General features: G+C 34.5%; 1 protein-coding gene across 1 annotated transcript; it reads right to left on the bottom strand.

The window, feature by feature from the left end:
- Nucleotides 1–1,113: 1,113 nt before the first annotated feature.
- On the bottom strand, nucleotides 1,114–20,818 carry LOC110447448 (gastric triacylglycerol lipase-like). Its single transcript, XM_021493144.1, has 10 exons — nucleotides 20,545–20,818; nucleotides 16,828–17,038; nucleotides 13,901–14,015; nucleotides 12,270–12,420; nucleotides 10,305–10,391; nucleotides 9,472–9,627; nucleotides 8,446–8,517; nucleotides 6,349–6,420; nucleotides 5,318–5,404; nucleotides 1,114–4,562 (listed from the first exon to the last, which is right to left on the bottom strand). Exons 1-10 carry the CDS (start codon nucleotides 20,671–20,673, stop codon nucleotides 4,413–4,415), a joined length of 1,230 nt encoding a protein of 409 aa, XP_021348819.1. The 5' UTR covers nucleotides 20,674–20,818; the 3' UTR covers nucleotides 1,114–4,412.
- Nucleotides 20,819–22,547: the final 1,729 nt, after the last annotated feature.

The raw sequence follows: 22,547 nt of genomic DNA, 5'->3' as shown, positions 1-22,547 counted from the left end.
GAAGAGTTAGGCTGTTAGCACAAAGATTTGCAGCAAAACTCTTACACAAGTGTTGAGATTTCCTTGTCCATGGACGACACCCATGCTTTATTCTTTATCCCTGTTCTCGAAATAAACATACCAGTTTCAACAAACTCCACATATTCATCTGTGTGTATTCCATGACTGGCATGCATGAATACAATTTTGTTAGTTTCATAGGAGTGATGAACCCTGAACACAAAATCAGAAATCCATTTAAAACACAAAGTTGACAATGTCTTTATTTAATATCCAATATCAGTTATGTCTGTTATAATAAGTACTGGAATAATTTATTTAACATGATCAACACAACAGAACTATTACCAATGCCAACATCATTTGGCGGATTTGTAACAAACGTCAAGTTGTAGCACTTGAAGGCCGTCCTTCCCAACAGAAAGACCAAAGTAATGTGATTAACAAGGACTGCATATTTGACCTTAAGTAACCTTGACTTTGGTGGCCATAGCTCTTAAAATAGGACGTGAATCGCATACGAACCAAACCATATTGACCTTGGTGGCAGAAAATCCCACCTGGATACAACACCTGAGTGACACGGATCAGAACACATCCTCTGGATAACCCCTTCTCTTCACCTTGGCTTTGGAGATGATGTTCAAGAAAAAATTCTATCGCTTCTGGATAGACACTGTTGATTTGACATTTGACCCCTGGTCTTGACCTTGGAGATACAGTTATACATCAATGAAGTTAGATGAAAATATTCAGCCACAAAAATTATGCTAGAGACAAGCCCAACAGCGATTTGACCTTTGACTTTCTCTGTGACCTTGACCTTAAATTGCATAGCCAAGAAAACTGCACCACACTATGGATATACATCTCATTGAAAGTTTATGAAAACTATTTGTTAAGCTTTTGAGGAAATTATTGCCCAAACAAGCATTACAAAATTATTTGACTTTCACCCAATGTCATGACCCAGATTTAGGAGAGACAGACCTGATTTATGGTGGAGTTTAGTTATGATTATAAAGCTTTATAAATCTTCATTGGTGTGGAAATCACAGCCCTGATAAAGAAACAGTAATGGACTAACACTGTCAAACTGTAACACAACATAAAATACAACAAAATACAACATTTCAGGAATGTAAATGTATTTATTACATGTATAAACATTAATTTGCATAAGTTATGATAAGGATTTATCACAATATAAATTTGCATGAAAAATTACAAAATTGGACATAAAATACACAGATCTTATGATTATCAAAATGCATAACAAGAACAGGATATTTTTTAACCACAATCCTTTGATCTACATGAGGGTCTAGAAACAACATATATCACAGTCCAACCTCCTTAATCTGGACTGGAATATTGTAGAAAACGGCCTTTATAACATTTTTTTGCAGAAACAAAATTGTTACAACTATTAACCATTTATGAATGTAGATTAATTTTCTTTCCAGATGCCATCATCCAATAATTTCATTTAAGAATTTCTTTAAACATGAATATATTATAGTTTAGGATATGTTGTTAGGAGTTGATGCATCATTTATATGGCTTAACCAACAAATACTTGACAAAGTAACACAAATGCAACTTGCATATTGGTTGAATAAATTTCAAATGAAAAATATTCAATACAAATGTATAGGTAATATAAGGTATATTATTATCATTATACAGCATTTGATATAGCGCTCTGTATTGGTTGTAAGGCAATTTATAATTCAAATACTATAAACTTAATACTAATAACTAATTCAGGATATTGCAGGAGTTGCTTAGTTGGACAGTAAATTGCTGGTCCTATGCCACTGACTGAATACCTCCACATGTGTCTACTTTTATGCTAGCCTTGTATCAATGTTCAGTTTTGTTGTGGGACCGTCTTTCAAACAGCATCTTTTTCCATAGTGCCTCACTTAAATGTTACACAACAGACATTTTACTAGCATCCATTCCACACCGTGTATATAACACCTGGATTAGTGAGATGAACAGGTAGGTGGAAAATACTCTTAAAATCTATGCTATAATGGCCTCGGAGACTGAACTGTGGCTGTCCGCATGGAAGACTTAAGTAAAATATTAACCATTCAGGCAAGAACTATGTAATGTTGGAAGAATTGAGCAAATGGTAAGCAAATGTGAAATGACAAATATTAGGGTAAACAAACATAGCACCAGAAAAAGAATACTACAAATATCTAGAACATACAAGAAATAAAAATGAGAACTTGGTAATAGCAGAAGGCACTCCTTCCGGCTAGCTAGATACAGAATGTATATGAACAAAATGTTGGGTTATCTTGTAATAGTTTTGAAGGCAATCATTTGAAGCAGTTAATTTTATATTTTTGACCCTTTTTATCTACGGTAAGAGATCATGTATTGAAAATGAGAACTTCCCCATTGCGCAAAAGCACTACCAGAGTACTAGCTTGATAAACATATTTGATTTGAGTAGTTATTATATACCAGGCAATATTCAATGAAATATGACAATTGAAGCCTATAAAGATTTCCTCAAAACCATCAGCCAATTACAATGCAGCATCCTCATTTAATATGCACAAATGTTGTAGAGAAGTCATAAACTAGGTACATTTGATCAATGACTTATAATTACTTAAAAATATTGTTTGGAAACAAATCTCTACATTGCCTTAGAAATAAACCCAGAGAGGTAGGAAAGGAGCTAATTGGGTGAAGGGTGCTTGTTGTGTTAAACAAGGAACTATGCGGGGGGGATCAGGAATTACTATACCTAAAAAACTGAAAAACACACAAGTTATATTTCCTACATTTCTTGATGTAAATCAACCAGTGTAATGCAGTGTAAAGCTAGGAAACAATATACATGTATGATTAATACTGAAGTGTATACAGGGTTATTTGTTGGGATAGGGTAAAATATAATTAAACAAAAATCAGGTATAAAAATATACACAAATGCCATAATTTTAGCCTTATTCAAGTAAACTATGATTTGCATCAGGCACATTTACAAATGTCATGCTCACAAAATATAGCAATCTCACACCCATAGCTTACAGTAAATAATACTCTTGACTAGTGTACATAAACTTCAGATCTAGGATAATTTTCTGAAAAATGTATGCAGCTGATGAGTACTCGTACAGCAATGTATAAAAGAAGTAAACTACTGGTTACATTTTGAAAAAAATATTACTAAATGCATGTATTTGCGAATAATATACATGATGATGAAAATATCAAACTATGTCTTGGCAATTAAGTGGCGAGTCCGGAGGAGTTATTCACCCGTCAATTCAAAGTTAACATGAGAAATAAAATAACAATTGAAATAAAACGATACGTGGATTGACTTGATATTATTAAAATTCCTTCATATCTGCCTCCAGCGTACACACACACAAGCAGACATACTTTGCACACATGGAGGCACGTCCTTAAATGACCATAGCTGTTGATTGGACATTTAACAATATAAAACCAAACTTTCATATCTTTGGTCGTTTGTTCACAAAGTGGCATTCAATGACATTTTCAGTAAAACTCCAGATTTTTCTGGAAGCAACATTTCAATTTGATTAAAAAGTCTATAAGACATAATGTAAGCACAGGTAAGCTTCGTTTGTGCTGTTTTGCTGTTGTTAATTTGTAACAAATTCATTGTTTCTTTGATAATTTGGAAGATTATTGGTCAATATTAAAAGTATTCGTTGTTTTACTTGATTATATGTTAATTAAACAAATGCAAACATGAAGCTCAAGTAGGCAACTTCACTAAGGAGATCTACCCACACACACCATTAGTCTGAGGAGATCTACCCACACACACCATTAGTCTGAGGAGATCTACCCACACACACCATTAGTCTGAGGAGATCTACCCACATGTTCACATCATCAGTCTGATGAGATCTGCCCACATGCTCACACCATCAGTCTGATGATATCTACCCACATACCCACACCATCAGTCTGATGATATCTACCTACATGCTCACACCATCAGTCTGATGAGGTTTGCCCACATACCCATTCATACAATCAGTCTGATGATATCTACCAACATGCCCACACACACCATCAGTCTGATGATATCTACCCACATACCCACACACACCATCAGTCTGAGGAGATCTACCCACATACCCACACACACCATCAGTCGGAGGAGATCTACCCACATATAAACACACACCATTTTTCTGATGATATCTACCCACATACCCACACACACCATCAGTCTGATGATATCTACCCACATACACCATCAGTCTGAGGAGATCTGCCCACATGCCCACACACACCATCAGACTGATGAGGTCTGCACACATGCCCACACACTATCCTTCTGTAGTGTTGTCTGCTGACACACCTGGTAGCATCTGCCCACATGGCCAGTATATACACTATCAGTCTGTTGCATTGAGGAGTAACTGGATGATGTCTTTGTATAAGACATTGTACGAATTAACGCCCCAGATAAAATCAAGGTGATTCCAGTCTTTGATTTCGTAACTCCCGCGAACATTGGGCAACTTTGACTGCAGAATTTTGACATCCTGTAATACAGAGAGTAAAATAATAACAAAGTGTGCAATACGAAAATTCAAAAGCAAATTCTGATTACATAATACATAATTAACCCTTTCACCACTGTAGACCATAATGGACTCATCCAGATCAATGCATGGTAGAATCTACTAACGTTACTTAGGGGTGAAAGGGTTGAGGAAAGTATAAGAACTATGCAAAACCAATAATAAAAAGTGTCACTCGCAGACTTGACAATCCTGTCTATATATCAAGCCAATTTAACATTTATTCAGGAAGCAATGTTGATACTGTGTTGATAATAAATTTTATATAACACATAATAAGATATAAAGGCCATTGCAGAGACTGATATTTACATAGTGTACAAGAGAGCAATACAACTATGGTCCATTGTGTCTTGGGAAGACGCATGTAAGTGTTTGGATTTCAATTTGTTCATGAAAGTGCAATGGAAAAAATGAACTTAATATTTAATTTTCAATTTCTGTCACTAAAAACAGCCATTGAATATTCTAATAAATATATCTACGTAATGAGTAAACTTCATGTAGGAAAATATCTGACAAAGTCTAATAGAAGATTAGATTATTTAAGATTGAAGTAGTAACGCTAGCCAAGATTACAATTTAACAATAGTTATGATATAAACAAGTAATATGACACTAGTTATACCAAAACATGCATGTCTTACAGAGCGTTAAGAAATATGAGTTTGACATTTATAATTTGACAGAAATCAACTAGGTCCTATATTACGAACCTGGGGAACAGCCAACCAGTCCTTCTCCGCCCAGTACAGCACAACAGGGGTGGTCACTTTGCTAACATCATAAACAGGGGGTGTGGCCTGTCAAGTAATCATAATGCACTTAAACATATTTATTATAACACTACAGACCTAAGATATGTTACAAAAGATTTCGTTATAGTTTGGTGTTCATAAAACAAGCCTTTGTCGGGGAACAATTATATCACAATTTTGCAATAAATGTGTTTAACTAATCTTAGATAAGTTAAGATTTGTATTGGTTAGTTTTCTAGCATTATAAAACAAGATTTACTGATACAAAATTGATGATGTAAAGGAGGGCAAATCCTTTATCACAAATTAAATTGGAGAATCATCTTTACAACAAAATGAACTCTTTGAAGCACTAACTTTTCCAATGTGAAGTAACAACAAGAGGCCAAGATGGCCTGTTGCACTCAACCTGTGGAAGCTAAGAAAACTGTTTGCAGACAAGATGAGCTTTTTCAATTTCTGTGACAAGTTGGATCCCTATTGTGTCGAAATATCTGTTACATACTATCTGACAGCAACACAATGTCAACTTAACATTCTTGACCCTTGTGAACTCCAGATTAAGTCAAAGGAAGATTTTGTATTTGTTTTACCCATCAGGGCCCATGTTAATTTTTGAATTCAGTCAGGTCTCAAAGCTTCTCTTTCATCTCAACACAAAAAAATGCATTTAAATCATGTGAACTTGAAAGTAGGTCAATGTAATTTATAGGAAGAAACTTTATAGCAAGTCTAAGGTGCCTTCTGGCCAAATATCACGACCTTGGTTCTTTTAAGAGTTGTTTGAAGAAAAACAAATTGACAGAGCCAACATACGCTGCACCATACCATACCCTCTAACACACACTTGGCGACAAAAAGTAGCTCTGGTTTAAAAAAAGTCATTTCATGGAATCATCCATTCAAAATCAATATAAGTGTAACATCTTGTTACAATGACTCCATTTATAAAGAGTTTGTAAGGGACCTTAGTAGCCTTGTACACAAACCTGTCCATAGTGCTGTTTATTGGCCAACACTGATCCGTAGTCATACTTCTGGAACTGTTTACTTCGGATCATCTGTCAAAACAAAGTGCAATAGGCTACATATTTAACTAACACATAACTAAACACAGAGGAAAATGATTTCATGACGAGTATAAACCTCCACACAAGTAAAATTGAAGCACTGAAAGAACTGAGGGATGAATGGTGGAGATGTCTGTCGAAAATTAAACAAATGTGTGTTTAGATTGGAATTGCCCTAATTTTCCAGAATACTTCAGCTCACAAAATGTACAGAAAACCAAAGTGACATTCATCAAAATGTGATCACAGGTATACTTTCCTGTGATATGTAACTCACATCTCTCATGTGATCACAGGTATACTTTCCTGTGATCTGTAACTCATACCTCTCATGTGATCACATGTATACTTTTCTGTTATCTGTAACTCATACCTCTCATGTGAGCACATGTATACTTTTCTGTGATCTGGAACTCACACCTCTCATGTGATCAAAGGTATACTTTCCTGTGATATGTAGCTCACACCTCTCATGTGATCACTGGTCTACTTTCCTTTGATATGGAACTCACACCTCTCATGTGATTGTATTACCTGTGATATGTAAGTCATCCCTCTCATGTGATCACAGGTATTCTTTCCTGTGATATGTAAGTCATACCTCTCATGTGATCACATGTATATTTTCCTGTGATATGTAACTCATACCTCTCACGTGATCACAGGTATACTGTCCTGTGATATGGAACGCATACCTCTCATGTGATCACATGTATGCTTTTCTGTGATCTGTAACTCCCACCCCTCATGTGATCCCAGGTATACTTTCCTGTGATATGTAAGTCATTCCTCTCATGTGATCACAGGTATTCTTTCCTGTGATATGTAAGTCATACCTCTCACGTGATCACAGGTATACTTTCGTGTGATATGTAACTCACATCTCTCATGTGATCACCGGTATACTTTCCTGTGATATGTAGCTCACACCTCTCATGTGATCACATGTATACTTTTCTGTTATCTGTAACTCATACCTCTCATGTGAGCACATGTATACTTTTCTGTGATCTGGAACTCACACCTCTCATGTGATCACAGGTGTACTTTCCTGTGATATGTAACTCGCACCTCTCATGTGGTTGTATTACCTGTGATATGTAAGTCATACCTCTCATGTGATCACAGGGATACTTTCCTGTGATATGTAACTTACACCTCTCATGTGATCACAGGAATACTGTCCTGTGATATGTAACTCACAACTCTCATGTGATCACAGGTATGCTTTGCTGTGATATGTAACTCACACCCCTCATGTGATCACAGGTATACTTTCGTGTGATATGTAACTCACATCTCTCATGTGATCACCGGTATACTTTCCTGTGATCTGTAAGTCATACCTCTCATGTGATCACGTGTATACTTTTCTGTGATCTGGAACTCACACCTCTCATGTGATTACAGGTATACTTTCCTTTGATATGTAACTCACATCTCTCATGTGCTCACAGGTATCCTTTCCTGTGATATGTAACTCGCACCTCTCATGTGGTTGTATTACCTGTGATATGTAAGTCATACCTCTCACGTGATCACAGGTATACTTTCGTGTGATATGTAACTCACATCTCTCATGTGCTCACAGGTATACTTTCCTGTGGTCTGTAATTTATACCTCTCATGTGATCACATGTATACTTTCCTGTGATATGTAGCTCACACCTCTCATGTGATCAAAGGTATACTTTCCTGTGATATGTAAGTCATTCCTCTCATGTGATCACAGGTATTCTTTCCTGTGATATGTAAGTCATTCCTCTCATGTGATCACAGGTATACTTTCCTGTGATATGTAACTCACACCCCTCATGTGATCATATGTATACTTTCCTGTGATATGTAACTCATACCCCTCATGTGATCATATGTATACTTTTCTGTGATCTGTAACTCACACCTCTCATGTGATCACAGGTATACTTTCCTTTGATATGTAACTCACACCTCTCATGTGATCACAGGTATACTGTTCTTGATATGTAACTCATACCTCTCATGTGGTTGTATTACCTGTGAGAAGTGGATCATATCCTGCATGGAGGTCCCGGCAGGTGTGTGGCTGATGTATACAGGTAATCTCGTCTGAAACATATAATAGGTAATATAGATCTACATTGATGCTGCTCTGTGCATAATTCTTATGTTTCAGAGTATATGCCGCCTTACCTTGAAACTTTAAACAAACTGATACTGGTTATTGCTTCCCGGTGATTATATATTTTTTTTAAACAGTTATAATGTTTCCGGAAATATATGATATATCATTAAGGTAGGATATTACAAAAGAACAGATGAGTACCTGAAACAAAATTTCAGCATATTGTTTACAACTTTCAGGTAAATTTCTTTAATGTACAATTGTAATTGCAGTTTCAGTTTTACTTTAAAAATAGTCATTTTATTTTGAATTCTTTACTCGTTAATGGTAAATATTCATTTTGTATCAAAAGATAAATGGATACAACTGGACCACAAACACTGACAAAGTGAATAACAAACTATTTCATCAAGCTGAATCAAGAACATTTTATTACACTGCATGATAAAAATGATTTTTCTACAAAATACATTTGTTTTACATGTATTTACAACTGTTTTTGACAATTATAGACAATCCATTCCATATATAGACTCATATTATTACGTCAAATGTTTCAGATTGTTTTGATTTTTTTTAAAAGCAAAACATTTTTGGGTCAAATTAATTTCTCCTATATTGGACATGTTTTGCAGTATTATGATATCCAGGCTATGCTCAGGTAGAACCTAGTCAAAGATAATATACATTTTAGAATTACTTAAATGAGTTAAGGTTTCATTAATGACCACAATATAGCACATTGTCTGAGGACACTGAATGAATGAGTCTTCAAAATAAAATCACTTGTTGAGTAATGAGAAAATTAAAAACTAAAATCAATTCCAGGAAAACAGTTTTCTGAACATTAACTGTTCAAAAGAAAAGAACCACAGTAGCACTTAATGTGTAAACTTGCTACCAGCAGTAAAAATGCTACTTAAGTTAAAAATTCTTACCTTGTTTAAGTTGTGTATGTCATAACCAGCACATAGAAACAAGATGTCTGAACACACAGCTCGGGTTACAGTTTCCTTGCATAGTGTGTCACCCAAAATCTTAATGATGAGATCATTTGGGAGGAAATCCTTCCTTCCGAACAACAAATAGGCTATCTGAAATATTCAAATTTTCAACTATCAAATATCACTATAAAGAAAAGTTTTCTTCTATCACAGAGAAAAACACAATTTTCTGAATTGATTTTAAGTTTCTAATAGAAAATTTATGGAGTTATCTCCCTTACACCATACCATGAATGATATTTGAAATGTGTTTTGCCTGAAATATGATTCATAATAGAATAAGATGGAAAGGAATAAGGTCTTTACATTTCCAGGGTAAAATACATGTAGAAAAAATACTAGACCTATCCATTAGATCTCTTAAAATTTCTGATTTGGTAGAAAAGCTGCCCAAATTGTTTCAACTTATAGTTTAATGTGTACTCACAGCTTCAATTTCTAAAACTAAATACAGATTTTTATATTTTCACCCAAAGCTTTTCGGTAATAAAAGATATCTGTGTTATTATCTCAATATCCTGTACAAACATTCTGATTACACAATTTAACCCACTCTCTGTCTCGTGTAAGTTTTTAGTCTAGACTCACTTTGCAGAGGTTCAAATACAGACAAGTGCTGTTGGCCACTCGACTGGTGATGCTGCACTATAATTCTCTTTCTTTGTATAGAATGTCAGTCCAGTTTCTAAAACTCTATGAGTGTATCTTATAAGTTGTTTAAACCTTATCACTAAAATGGGTTCATAAAGCATGAAAAGAGTACAAACCTGATCTGGGACATTTGCCAAATACTTGAGTGGACTTATGATATGGGCAGGCACTGTCACAGGTCCGAGGGCCACGAACAGTTTTATCTGGAGCACAAACACAATCAATACATGTTACATCTGTATCATCAAAGCCCATACATAAAGTTATAAGCCAAGTTAAATATTTGATCAAAGTTGTCCATTACATTTAGAAGTAACTTACAGATAAAGAACATACACTATACAGCATATTTATCATGGATAGCGTGATTAAGGAAAAATCTAAATAAGAAGGTCCTATTATGAACTAGATGCTGTATTTGTTTCTGTTGAGGATACCATTCTGTGTTGGTATTTAATCATCATATTTTGATACTGTTCCAACGTAAGTGGTCTCTAGTCCCAATAACACAAGATAATAAGGAATCATTCCTGGTATTTCATTGTACACCAAACATGTTATTCATGAATTCAACCAAGTTTGATAAATAACGTAGAACATGTGAGTCTTTGTTTAGCATGTACTACACGAGACACCTATTGACGGGTTGATTAACACTTTTTGGCACTTTGATCTGTTAAAAACTTAAAAACCTGAACTACAGAACATTGTAGTTTGCAGATTGGTGCCCTGTGATTTTCTGCTTATAAACTACACTGATTTATCAGTGAAGTAATACCACGATGGATGAAATTTCTATGAGTGGTTAACTGTTCAAACATTAATTGGTTGATTAGAATCAAACAATACCAGAATATCTGAAGTTCTATAAAGGACTATGTATGGTTTGGGCCTGTTTTGGCCCCCAAATCGTCAAAATTCATAACCTTTAAATGAACTTTGAAATGACTATTTCTTTAATTTCGAATACTTCCTAAATACTATTATGAAAATATTTATTTATATTTCTAATCATTGTTGCCATGGTAGCAAGTTCAAATTTGTATAAATTAGAAAAATTTGAATATTCAGTGAATATTGGAATATTTTGCATAGTTTTTCTCCTAGAAACTATAGAGTGCATTCTTGAACAAACTTAATATCAAAAGATAATGTGAAGGCGCCTGTAATATATCTTTAGGAGAAATATTAAGTTTGTTCAATGGTGCGCTCTATGGTAGCTAAGAGAAAAACTAGGTGAAAACCTGTCAAAATTGACTGAATAATCTTTCAATAATTTATGCAAATATGACCTGGTTAACATGGCAGCTAAAATTGAAAACACAAATAAATATTTACATATTAAAATTAAAGAAGCATTCGTTTGAAAGTTCTATTGCAGATTTTTAATTTTGATGGATTTGGGGGCCAAAAAAGGCCCAAACCATACATAGTCCTTTATTTTGGGTACAGAGCTGTAACCATAGCTGGTATACATATTATATTAATAATAAAAATATTAATAGTTTGAGGTTCTTATATAACGCTTTATCACAAACTAGTTCATAGGTTGTCCTAAAGCGGTTCACAAACTATTATCCGTGGTTATAGGGCCTTTGCAACCAGCCAGTATCTTTCTCAAGTCCCTGGGGAGTGGTGCTGCCACTTCGGCGCTCACAGCTAGCATTCAACAATTCTAGCACTGCCCAACCATGTACTCATTTACATTTACAGTAAACTGGAACAAGCAGAGTAAAGTATCTTTCTCAAAAATACAACACAGTGCTGTGCAGCGTAATTATATAAAACAGATTCCTGATGGGCCTGACACAAAGATATTCATCATTTCATAATGTCATAAAAATTGTGGTGGAAAGCAGTTCCACAAGTTTAGACAGCTGTTTTGTCATGTTGATCCAAACTCTCAATTTATAGATAGTTTATCTTCAAATTTAAAAAAGGAAAACTTGCTAAAGCTTGACTTATATTCTAAATTTGAAAATTAACTAACACCAGTCAGGTAAAAACCTAACAAAAAATCACCTGTAGTGCATGTCCTTCCAAGTATTAGAATTGAATTAAATTACAGGATAAACTATTACCTTTTTAGCTAGTTCTGGATTTTCTGACAGCATGGCAAAGTTGATCAAAGTTCCCTGGGAGTGACCGATGTAGAATAGGTTATTCTGCTCAGTCACAGTAAGTATGTGGTTTAGTACGGCCGGAACGTCGTACTTGGCCATCTCGTCAAAGCTAAAAGACACCATAAATCAGACATGAGAACAAAATGTACCTGTATGTGAACATACCCTGGTACATGTATATAGAAAAAAACAAGTCATCAATTGGCATGGAATTGTAAGCCTTAGGTTTCTAACAGAAAAATGTTTTACATAAAAATTTCATACCTGCAGTGTTGAAAATGTCTTAAAAAATGTCTTAAAAATAAATTTTACATTCAACGAAAAAAAACCAAGGTACTGCATGAATTTTGTTCATGGAATACAATTGGTTGAATTGATCATACATAGCTTTCAGGATAAGAAATCTTCCTTGATCTTGTGTGCAAAGCCATGAAAAAAAGTGAGAGAAAAAAATATGTAATTGAATTTTCTCAGTACAAACTGGACATGTGCCATGGTACACCTTCACTTGAAAATTGGAGTAACTTGCACAGTCTTCTTTTGAATAATTCTACTTCAATCTGCCAAGGGGGGAGGAGGAAATGATGCCCGTGTCAGTATGCACAATGAAAGACAACAAATCTAAAGTATTATAAACATTTGAAAAAATAATGAAATTATCCCCCCTTTGACCGCACTAAGCTTGAAATAATGCCTCTACAAAGAGTGTAAGCATCCTTGATTCTTTGATACTCCAGGGGTTACTCTCTTTTTCGCTCTTTGCACCCCTGGGGAAATAGCTAGCTATTAATTTGTCTCAGGTAAAAAAAACCCTGACCAATTGCTACACTTTACCTATCCTTTGAAGATTACAGAGGAGTGACACTCTACTTCAGAGATAGTCATTTTTTACATCATGTGACCACGATATTTTGATGTACATCAAAGGATCACACTAGTCTTCTTCTCTCATCCACAGGGTGGGGCACACTGAGCCTTTGATTCTGCTATGACATATTTCAGGGTTGCAGAGAGCTAATATGAGCGTAACCCTGGAGTGTCGAGGATGGAGTCTTAAGAAGCATTATCTATAACTATTTAAATGTTTATAATTGACAATCCAGATAAAAATCAGAATTTAGTTGCAGGAAATGAGAAATTTTAATTTATGCTACATTTTCAACATAACATTATTTATATTGATTGCTCTTCTTTAGGAGATGTTAAAATCTTACCAAAATGTCTTCCTAGCAGAATGCACTAGTATGTGACATATGCTTGAAATTATAAAATTATCTCCCCTTGGACCACATATAAGTTTACCTAGAGACATGAAAGTCTTAATTTTAAGAGGGTAATTTTGTTTTATAAATTGAAAGGTTGTTGATTTTTCAGTAGTCCTGTAATGGCTAGAACTTGCAAAATATATGCTAATTGAATTTAAAAAAAAATGTTAACAAGCCAGCAAACCATTATAACGTCAATAAAGAATGAACTGATCCTTTCCATCTAATTTCCAATAGGATATGTGGGATCTCACACAGACCATTTTGTAGATCAAACTGTCTAACCAACATTTCTGATCAAATATCACATTCTTTTTTACCAACCTAAATTCCCAAAACTTATCACAATGGGGAGACAGCTTGACATGTCTGGTAGAATATGTGTTCCCGCGGGAATTCCCCATCCATACGTCGAAACCTGCATCAGCAAGCTGGAATCCTGTAAACAGCAGGGTTATCAAAATATAAATATACAAGTTTATAAATAACTATGTTACCAACAAACTCTTAAGACATTTTCACTTTTTTCTTTACAATTTTTTTGTTTAATAAATGGATTTATCACATAATGTACTGTGTTATCCAGTGAATATACCCATGTCATATTTTTTGGCATATTAACCCATGTAATATGACCTACCAGGCAAGTGATTGGTTGTAAGTTTCAATCTTGACGTCACACCTAGGACAAGTACATGACGTCACAGACTTAGGCACTGGAGTCAAAATGGTGGCTTTTTCATTTCAAGGTAGCATAAAAATTGTCGTTTTACACAAATAAATGCCACAAAACTGAGTTGTGTGATAAAAAGGATCTTACCCTCGTTATCATTTCATATGAAATTGATGAAACTCGTCATGAATGTTTCATTTCAGCTCACCAGAGGCTCGCTATATTGAAAAATTCTAAGACTCGTTTCATAAAACTCATATAAAATGGAAACTCATGTAAGATCCTTTATCTATAAGTGACTATGGATCTAGACTTTATGGAAGATCACAGTTCAACAAAGAATTTTCACAAAATAATCTTATTCTGTAAAATACATGTTAAACGGAAGTAGTAAAATGGTTTTAAACGTAAACACTGCTAGTCAGGGAAGTAAATAGAAACAGTACAAAAATATAACCTGACAATATTATGTAGTACTAGGTCAATTTGACATGAACACAAGTTTTTGAGAGTGATGTTTCCAAAGAAATGTGCAAAATAATCTTGCACTATTGTTATGGAAGCTTTCAGTTTTTAAAATAAGAATTGCCATCATGAGCTCCTCATGACAAACTTAATTTTTTTCTGAACAGACAGTGGAACACTCTAGCAATTGAAAATTAAAAACCAGAACCTCAATGTAATTTCATGGCAAACTGTATGTTATACATATAAAGGTATCTAGTAATTGACCCTAGTGACAACAGTACAGTTTGCAGGTATCAAGTGATTATTTGACCATCAAAACAAAATTAGTTATATATGTATATCCTGTAGTTGACCTCAGTGACGATAGTACTGTTATATAGGTATTTAATATGTTTTATTACATACTTACTGAAAATTGCGTTTTTTTGTATATGCGATACGACACAAATGCTTCAACCCATATCAGCCCTCGCTGCATCACACCCCTAAACCCGTATCAGACCTCTCCGTATCAGCCCGCAAAACATGATCACATCCCTTTTGGAACACTTCTAATTTTCCCCCATCTACCTCCAACGTCATTCGGAACCATTAAGAGGTTTTTCGTTTTTTTCAAAATTTCAAAAGAAAAATAGATCATAAGATAAAAGATCTATCCGTATCTTATTAGTAAGTAAGTAATAAACAGAATAGAACATGTCTTTTTCCATATCACACCCAGTCTCGGGTTGATGCTAGGTGTGATATGGAAAAAGGCATGTATTATTCTCTAAATAAACATGTTTAGTATTTATTTGACCGAAGTAATACCAATACAGTTTTATATATAGGTATCCAGTATTAATTTGACCATAGCAATAACAATACAGTTATATATATATATATATATAAGTATCCAGTATTTATTTGACCGTAATAATAACAATACAGTTATATATATATATATAGGTATCCAGTATTTATTTGACCGTAGTGATAACAATACAGTTATATATATATATATATATATATATATTTATATAGGTATCCAGTAGTTATTTGAATCATTTACAACATAAGATATCAGGAAGGAGGAACTCAATGAAGGTTTCTTCAATTAAAACTTTATTTAAGACATCAGCTGATGTTTATTTACAGACTTTGTCTAACAGTTACTTTAATCCAGATTGGTTAATTCATTGTTGATAATCTATACAAAATTTTCACATGGCTGATAAGATATTTATAACTCTGTTTTTTATTTCTTATCTGACCAGGATGTCCTGTGGTTACTACTGACTATGACTGGCCTAATGTTTATTTAACATTGATGTGCATATAATCAGATCACTGACAAAACACAACTATAATCATCATAGATCATTGTTATATAAAAAAAACCATGAAGATATCACATTTATTTCAATATATATAGGATCCTACATCAGTTTCCATTTTATATGAGATTTATGAAACAAGATTTTTTTCAATTTAGCAAGCCTATATGGGTTGATATGCAAAAAAAATATGACATGGGTATATTTCACTGGATAACACAGTACATTATGTGATAAACTGATTTGTGACAATCATTTCTATATTATTTACATTGTATATAAATTATTCCTTTTTTTATTCAGTCTGTAATCAGGCTTTTTAGGTTTGTTTGTGTGCCTTTTACATCCGCTTCACTACAGAGTAGTTCAGTTATCTAACAGACGACATTGTTTAGGACAAACATCCAATTTATATACCCAACAGGTATCTCAATTAGATAACCTAACTTTGCATTAAAGAAACGTAGCAAAAGACCATATGATCTCACATATATTGTGCTTACTTTTATTTTGTCTGTAGTTTTTCACGAATAAAAGTTTTTATTTTGATAACTTTTATGAATCATCATTTATTTCACTGCAATATATAAAATTTCAATGGGACATTTTGAAATAAATGTTAAGTACTTAGTACCTATGTTTTCATTTGTCATTATTTTCCAAGTCTTTCGCTGGTAAATTATCCTGGGTTTCAGTAGTAGGTTATGAAATACTTGTACAGTACTAGATATACATGTTTATCATTTGTCATGATAAATTTCTAAGACTTTCACTGGTAAGGTACAATAAATTACCCAGGCTTTCATTAGCCAGATTTATGACCCAGTCAGCGCTGGTTCCCAGGAGCCCATGCTGGAGGAACACTGGAGGGCGTGGCTGGCTGTTGTGGGTGTGGTGCCTGTTGTCCCGTCCATGTGGGATTCTCTGTATCCCCAGGAGATAGCCATCCTTGGTCTCAATGGTGTACTCCTCACAGGGATAGCCTTTACTGGTCACCAGCTGGGACTGAAAAGAACAGATTCGTAATTTTTCTCAAAGGAACTGAAATCTGAAAGGAGTGTCATTTTTGAATGCTGCTGCATGATTTTGTGAAAAAGGGTGCAAAATACAAAGCTTCAAATAGTCTTAGGGACGCATATATATAAAAAATAAATAAAGATACACTATCTTGATTAAGGACCAAAACTCTTACTAAATTTACAAAGGACAGCAGGATAACAAAGTCATCTTTCCTGTTATACAGGTCCATAGATATATTTCTGTGATTATGCACTAATTCATATGCCCATTTGATGTATCTTGAATTTGAAGGTTAGGGACTGTAATAGTATTTATTGGGAAGTGTACTGAAGACATGGCTAGTCTTTTCTTATTTTGTCTGTTTTCATCTCAAATTCTCATCAATTATAGTAACAGCTGTGGACTGGGCCAATCACCTGTGATCCTATCTAGCTAAGCTGTGGACTGGGCCAATCACCCGTGATCCTATCTAGCTAAATTGGTTGGAGTATGTGTCTAATGGTTTGGGGTTTAATTCCCGACATCTGGGCCACTGGGATTAAGGGATTTCATCCCAATTTGGTCTGGAACATCCTTGGACCAAGGGGACTCAATTTTGTATGAACAGTAGATTTTGAACCCCTTGGGGCAGAGGGGTTGGGGCCAAACCTTTGAAATCCTTCTTTTATCATAGGGATTAACCATTTGCCTCATATAGACGATTTCTGACGCCTCTGCAGCAGACGGCATTTTAAAAACATATTGAAAAAAGAATTAAACGAGCAATTTCTCCTTTTGCCACAATGATTTCCACTTATAGAGATTTTCTACTTTTTGACAAAACATGCTCAAAGTCATCTGCTGCAGAATTGTCGTGTGCAGAAAAGGGTTAAGGGATTTTTTCCCATTTTTGTCTGGAGCATCCTTGGGCCAAGGGACTCAATTTTGTATAAATGGTGGGTGTGGCCCCCTTACGACAGAGGAGCGAGGCTAAATAGGGAGAGATAGAGGTAAAACCTTTTAAATCCTCTTCTACCAAAGGGATAAAGGGATTTTATCCTAATTTGTATTGGAGCATCCTTGGGTAAAGAGGACTTGATCTTATATAAACAGTGGGTGTGGCCCCCTTTAGGTGCAGAGGGGTGGGACTCAAAGGGAAATTTGAGGTTTAAATCTTTAAAATCCTTTTCCTTCTGTACCATTTGAGGAATTTCATCAAAATTTGGCCGGAGTATCCTTGGTCAAAGGGGACTAAATTTTGTGTAAACGGAGGGTATGGCCCCTCTGGATGCAGAGTGTTGCAGGGCCCAATAGGGGAATTTGAGGCTTAGTTCTTTAAATTCTTCTTCTTCTGCACTATTGGAGGGATTTTTTGTAATAAGAATAATTTCCCATGGTTGCTTTATTTTCCAGGTGAGCGATAGAGGCCCTGGGGGCCTCTTGTTGCATGAATGTTATTGATTGGCGCCTGTGGAGTAATCTTCGCCACACAGGGGTTCAGGGATGCACTATACATATATGTGCAATATGTATACAGTGATTGATTTCATTTACATGTATATTACAACAAACCCCTGTGCTTGTTACTAGTATTATATGTTTGGGAAGGGGATACCCATTACATTGTAAATCAGTGTTATCTTTGAATGCCAAACACTTCTATCAGAATCAGACATAATGATGTTCTGTATCTGAATGAGGCCAATCAGTGGTGACCAAATAGCTCAGATGACAAAATGTTTGTCTGCAGTTTGGAGTAAGTCCAAGTTTATTTATTCATTTTTTTTCTTCTTATTATGTTACAATAATTTGATCATCATCACTGCCTCTTTGAAAAGGAGTCGGCCCAACTACTTCAATTACCGATAAGATAAGATAAAATAAAATCCATATTGATCTAACGTTGAGAAGTGTATTTTTCCTCCTGGAATTTATCACCATATATGGCAGTGGTCATTATTGAAGAAATAATCGACTGATGTATGTGCATTATGGTGGAATATATAACAAGGGCTAGAAATGTGGAGGCCCCGACATCTAGGCCTATCTGTCAAAATGTCTGGTGTTAGGGCAAGAAGAAACTCGGGCTAGGGTTGATTTGTACCGCTGGTCAAAACCACAGGTGTTTGAAATTTTGACTGTGAATTGAGACATAAATCATAAAAAAAGTAATACCCTTATTTTTTATGATACATATAATTAACTGTTATCTCAATTTACAGACAGAATTTCAAACACCTGTGTCAAAACAGGTTCCAGGTTGTTTCGCCCCAAATCCCTTTCGCGCCAGGTTGTTTCGCCCTAAAACATTTTTTTTAGGGCGAAACATTGTTTGGTATTTTCTTTTCATATTTATTTGTTTTAAGTCACAAATTAAGTCTTCCTAGTCTTTCATATCATTAAAATCAGTTGTATTTAAAATAAAATGTGTTTGTGTTGTTTAAAGTACACTGTAAAGCAAAAAACGGATTACGTTATTTTCTTCACACCGACACACATTATAACATATATTAAATTTAATTTTAGAAATAAGTAAGAATAGTGAAATGAAACAAAAATGGTGTAATTTTAAAAATTGCGGGGTATACATTAATATTATTTTTCCATGTTAACACATTTAGTCTAGTGTACGGCTGTACGCATACTCGTCGCCGTTTTACATTTATATAAAAATGAATATGCATATTTGAGTAGATAATTTTGAGTAGATGACAAGTTACAAAATGCACAAATCATCCATAACATAATTTACGTTATGGATGATTTGTGCATTTTGTGCGACTCCGTGGTTAGACGCAGACAGGATGGTATCTGATGTGATGTGTGTGACCGTTGGCAGCATAGAACCTGCCAGACTGTTAAGTACATTATACAAGTATATTTAATGTATTTTGATAATTCCCTAAGGAAATTGCCAACGTTTATTTCATAATTAAAATGTACACATCTGCTTAACAATTAAAATACGTATCTATGTACTTGGGGAATTATTTACATTTCGTATACGTCTCTAGAGAAAGTATTCATTTATTTTCATTCGTATACGCAATTAATATACGTATGTAGTTTCAGTCTATGTACGCAATTTGTACCTAATCTATGTCCATTTCGTATACGTATCTATGTACTTAGAGAAATTAATTAAGTTTCATTATATGTCCATATCTTATTTATATATTATAAGTATTGTACTTAGAGAAATTAATTTAGTTTCATTATATGTCCATATCTTATCTATATATTATAGATATTTATAACTAAAGTATTAATTTCTTTTTATTCTTATACGCAATTTAATTTTAACTTTTAACATGATACTTATGACTTTATGAAAACAATATTTTTTTAGGGCGAAACAACCTGGGGCGAACGGGATTTGGGGCGAAACAACCCGTTACCGTGTCAAAACATGTCATATGGTAATTTCTTTTCAGGAAGTACGAACTAGTTTAGCTCAAATAAATATGTAATTTTATCTTGAGAAGGCTAGATACCCATGCACACAAACTTACCACATTCATGAAAACTTCCGGGTCTGAATGTATCCAGTTTCTGAGAACATTCGCAACCATTTCCGACTGAAAACTTTTACATGTTCCAATAAGGGAACTGACGGACAATCCCAAAAGTAGGAGATTCATGATTACTGCGGTATTTTACTAAATATTAAACAAATCACGATAATAACGCGGTATCGACATCAAACGAATATGTGGAGTAAATTTATCCGGACCCGGTCATTGTCACATGTCACTCAGTTTCTGTTGCTGGATAGCCTTACCGGATGTAAACATTGAGAGAAGGGAAGTAACCAAACCACAAACTTCCGAACATTCGACTTGCTAAAGCCCACAATTTATCGATTTTTTTTTCAACGATTGATAGCAAAATGGGAATGGTTGATGTTATATTGCCTTTTCGCTTTACTAGATATGAGCTGCATTTTGATGATTAACCTTGGTCAAATTTCACTAGTTTAACCATGGACTTATATATATAATTATAGAGCACTCACTCTCAATCTCATTAAAATCAGATGTTAATAAAAAAATACCTACGGCTATTCATAAGGTACGTAATAATGAACAGCTGTATTTATTCAGATTGAGAGCACTCTCTAATTTAATTCCGTGGTTCAACTCTTATAATAAAGTTCGGGACCTGAGAATAGTCATGATAAATATAGAGGTAACGTTATTTCCCTACATTATCAGTACAATGTAACATGTCAAAGAAAATAGAAACCATATTTTTGGTTCTATGATATTTTTCTCTGGTTTTATAGACTAAATATCATATTGCTATGGAATAGTGTACATTCTAGCTGTAAATCATTGAAGCGTTTTACACAATTAGAGGAACACCCAACACAAATACATTATTGATCAGCACGTGGCAAAAATGATTCCCGATTGGTTGTGAGTACTCAGAGACATATAAATCCATTATAATATAGCATATACATATCTGGTGTACTGTACATTCATATTACATTTTATGTCATTTTTGGTTGACGGCAAAAAACCTCCGGCAAGTAAATATAATAATACATCCAACTCATGATACAATGTACTATACATTGTACCGAACGTGACTTCATTCTTACGCTCACAGTGTATTTCTGAAGTAAGTAGATATTAACTATTCAATAATACCGGGCTAACACACACCTAAAGTCCATACTTGAGAAAAGCATGTGTGTGAAAATAATAGAAGTAATTTTTGGTCGACTATGAATTCCGAAATGTACGTAAAGTAGCCAAAATGTGTCAACATATATCTAAGCAAGAGGCATCATTACTCCTGCATGCTAATTTTGAAAGACAATAGTGCGCTTCCACCGGAGATCGAACCAAGCGACCCAGCTTCCTTGCCCACCACTAGAACCGATTGAGCGACCGGTCACCAACTACCCCCTCTTTAAAAAAAAAAAAAAAAAAAAAAAGCGTTCGCTCATGAACACCACAATAACCGAGGTTCTTCATTCCTAAAATCACCACAAGAAGGGCTATGGACAGAATTTGTAACATGAAAGTGTGCTTCCATTTTGATGATTTGCATGTTCAATGTTTTTCTTGAGATTGCTTACTCAAGAATTTGATTACATTTACCTTTTAAAGTTTTAACGACTCAAGATTACAATGGTAAATCATATAAGGTTTGGAACAGTCTTCCAAACGAATTGCGGAGATGTGAATACTTCCAAGAATTCTGGAGGCTGGTTCACACCTGGGATGGCCCCATCTGTACATGTACATGTTCAGTCTGTACAAAGATGAAGGATTGATTTTTTTGGTTCTTATTTCTCGTTTTATTGCTCCAGAAATAGTTGTCATGCACAAGTTTTAGTTCTTAGTGCTGCTTTACTTTCTTTTGTGTAATTTTTCTTTTATGCTGTAAATTCCTAAATATTGTTTCATAAATGTATGTACTGTTGTTTTAGATTATGCTATATTTTATTCTGTCAATTTTTAGTTTTTGCCATATTGGCATATATGTACATTAGACTGAAACG

The sequence above is a fragment of the Mizuhopecten yessoensis genome, unplaced genomic scaffold (assembly GCF_002113885.1).
Source record: "Mizuhopecten yessoensis strain PY_sf001 unplaced genomic scaffold, ASM211388v2 scaffold3423, whole genome shotgun sequence".
Taxonomy (NCBI): domain Eukaryota; kingdom Metazoa; phylum Mollusca; class Bivalvia; order Pectinida; family Pectinidae; genus Mizuhopecten; species Mizuhopecten yessoensis.
Note: the sequence above shows the minus strand (reverse complement) of the source record. Positions and strands in the feature narration are given on the sequence as shown.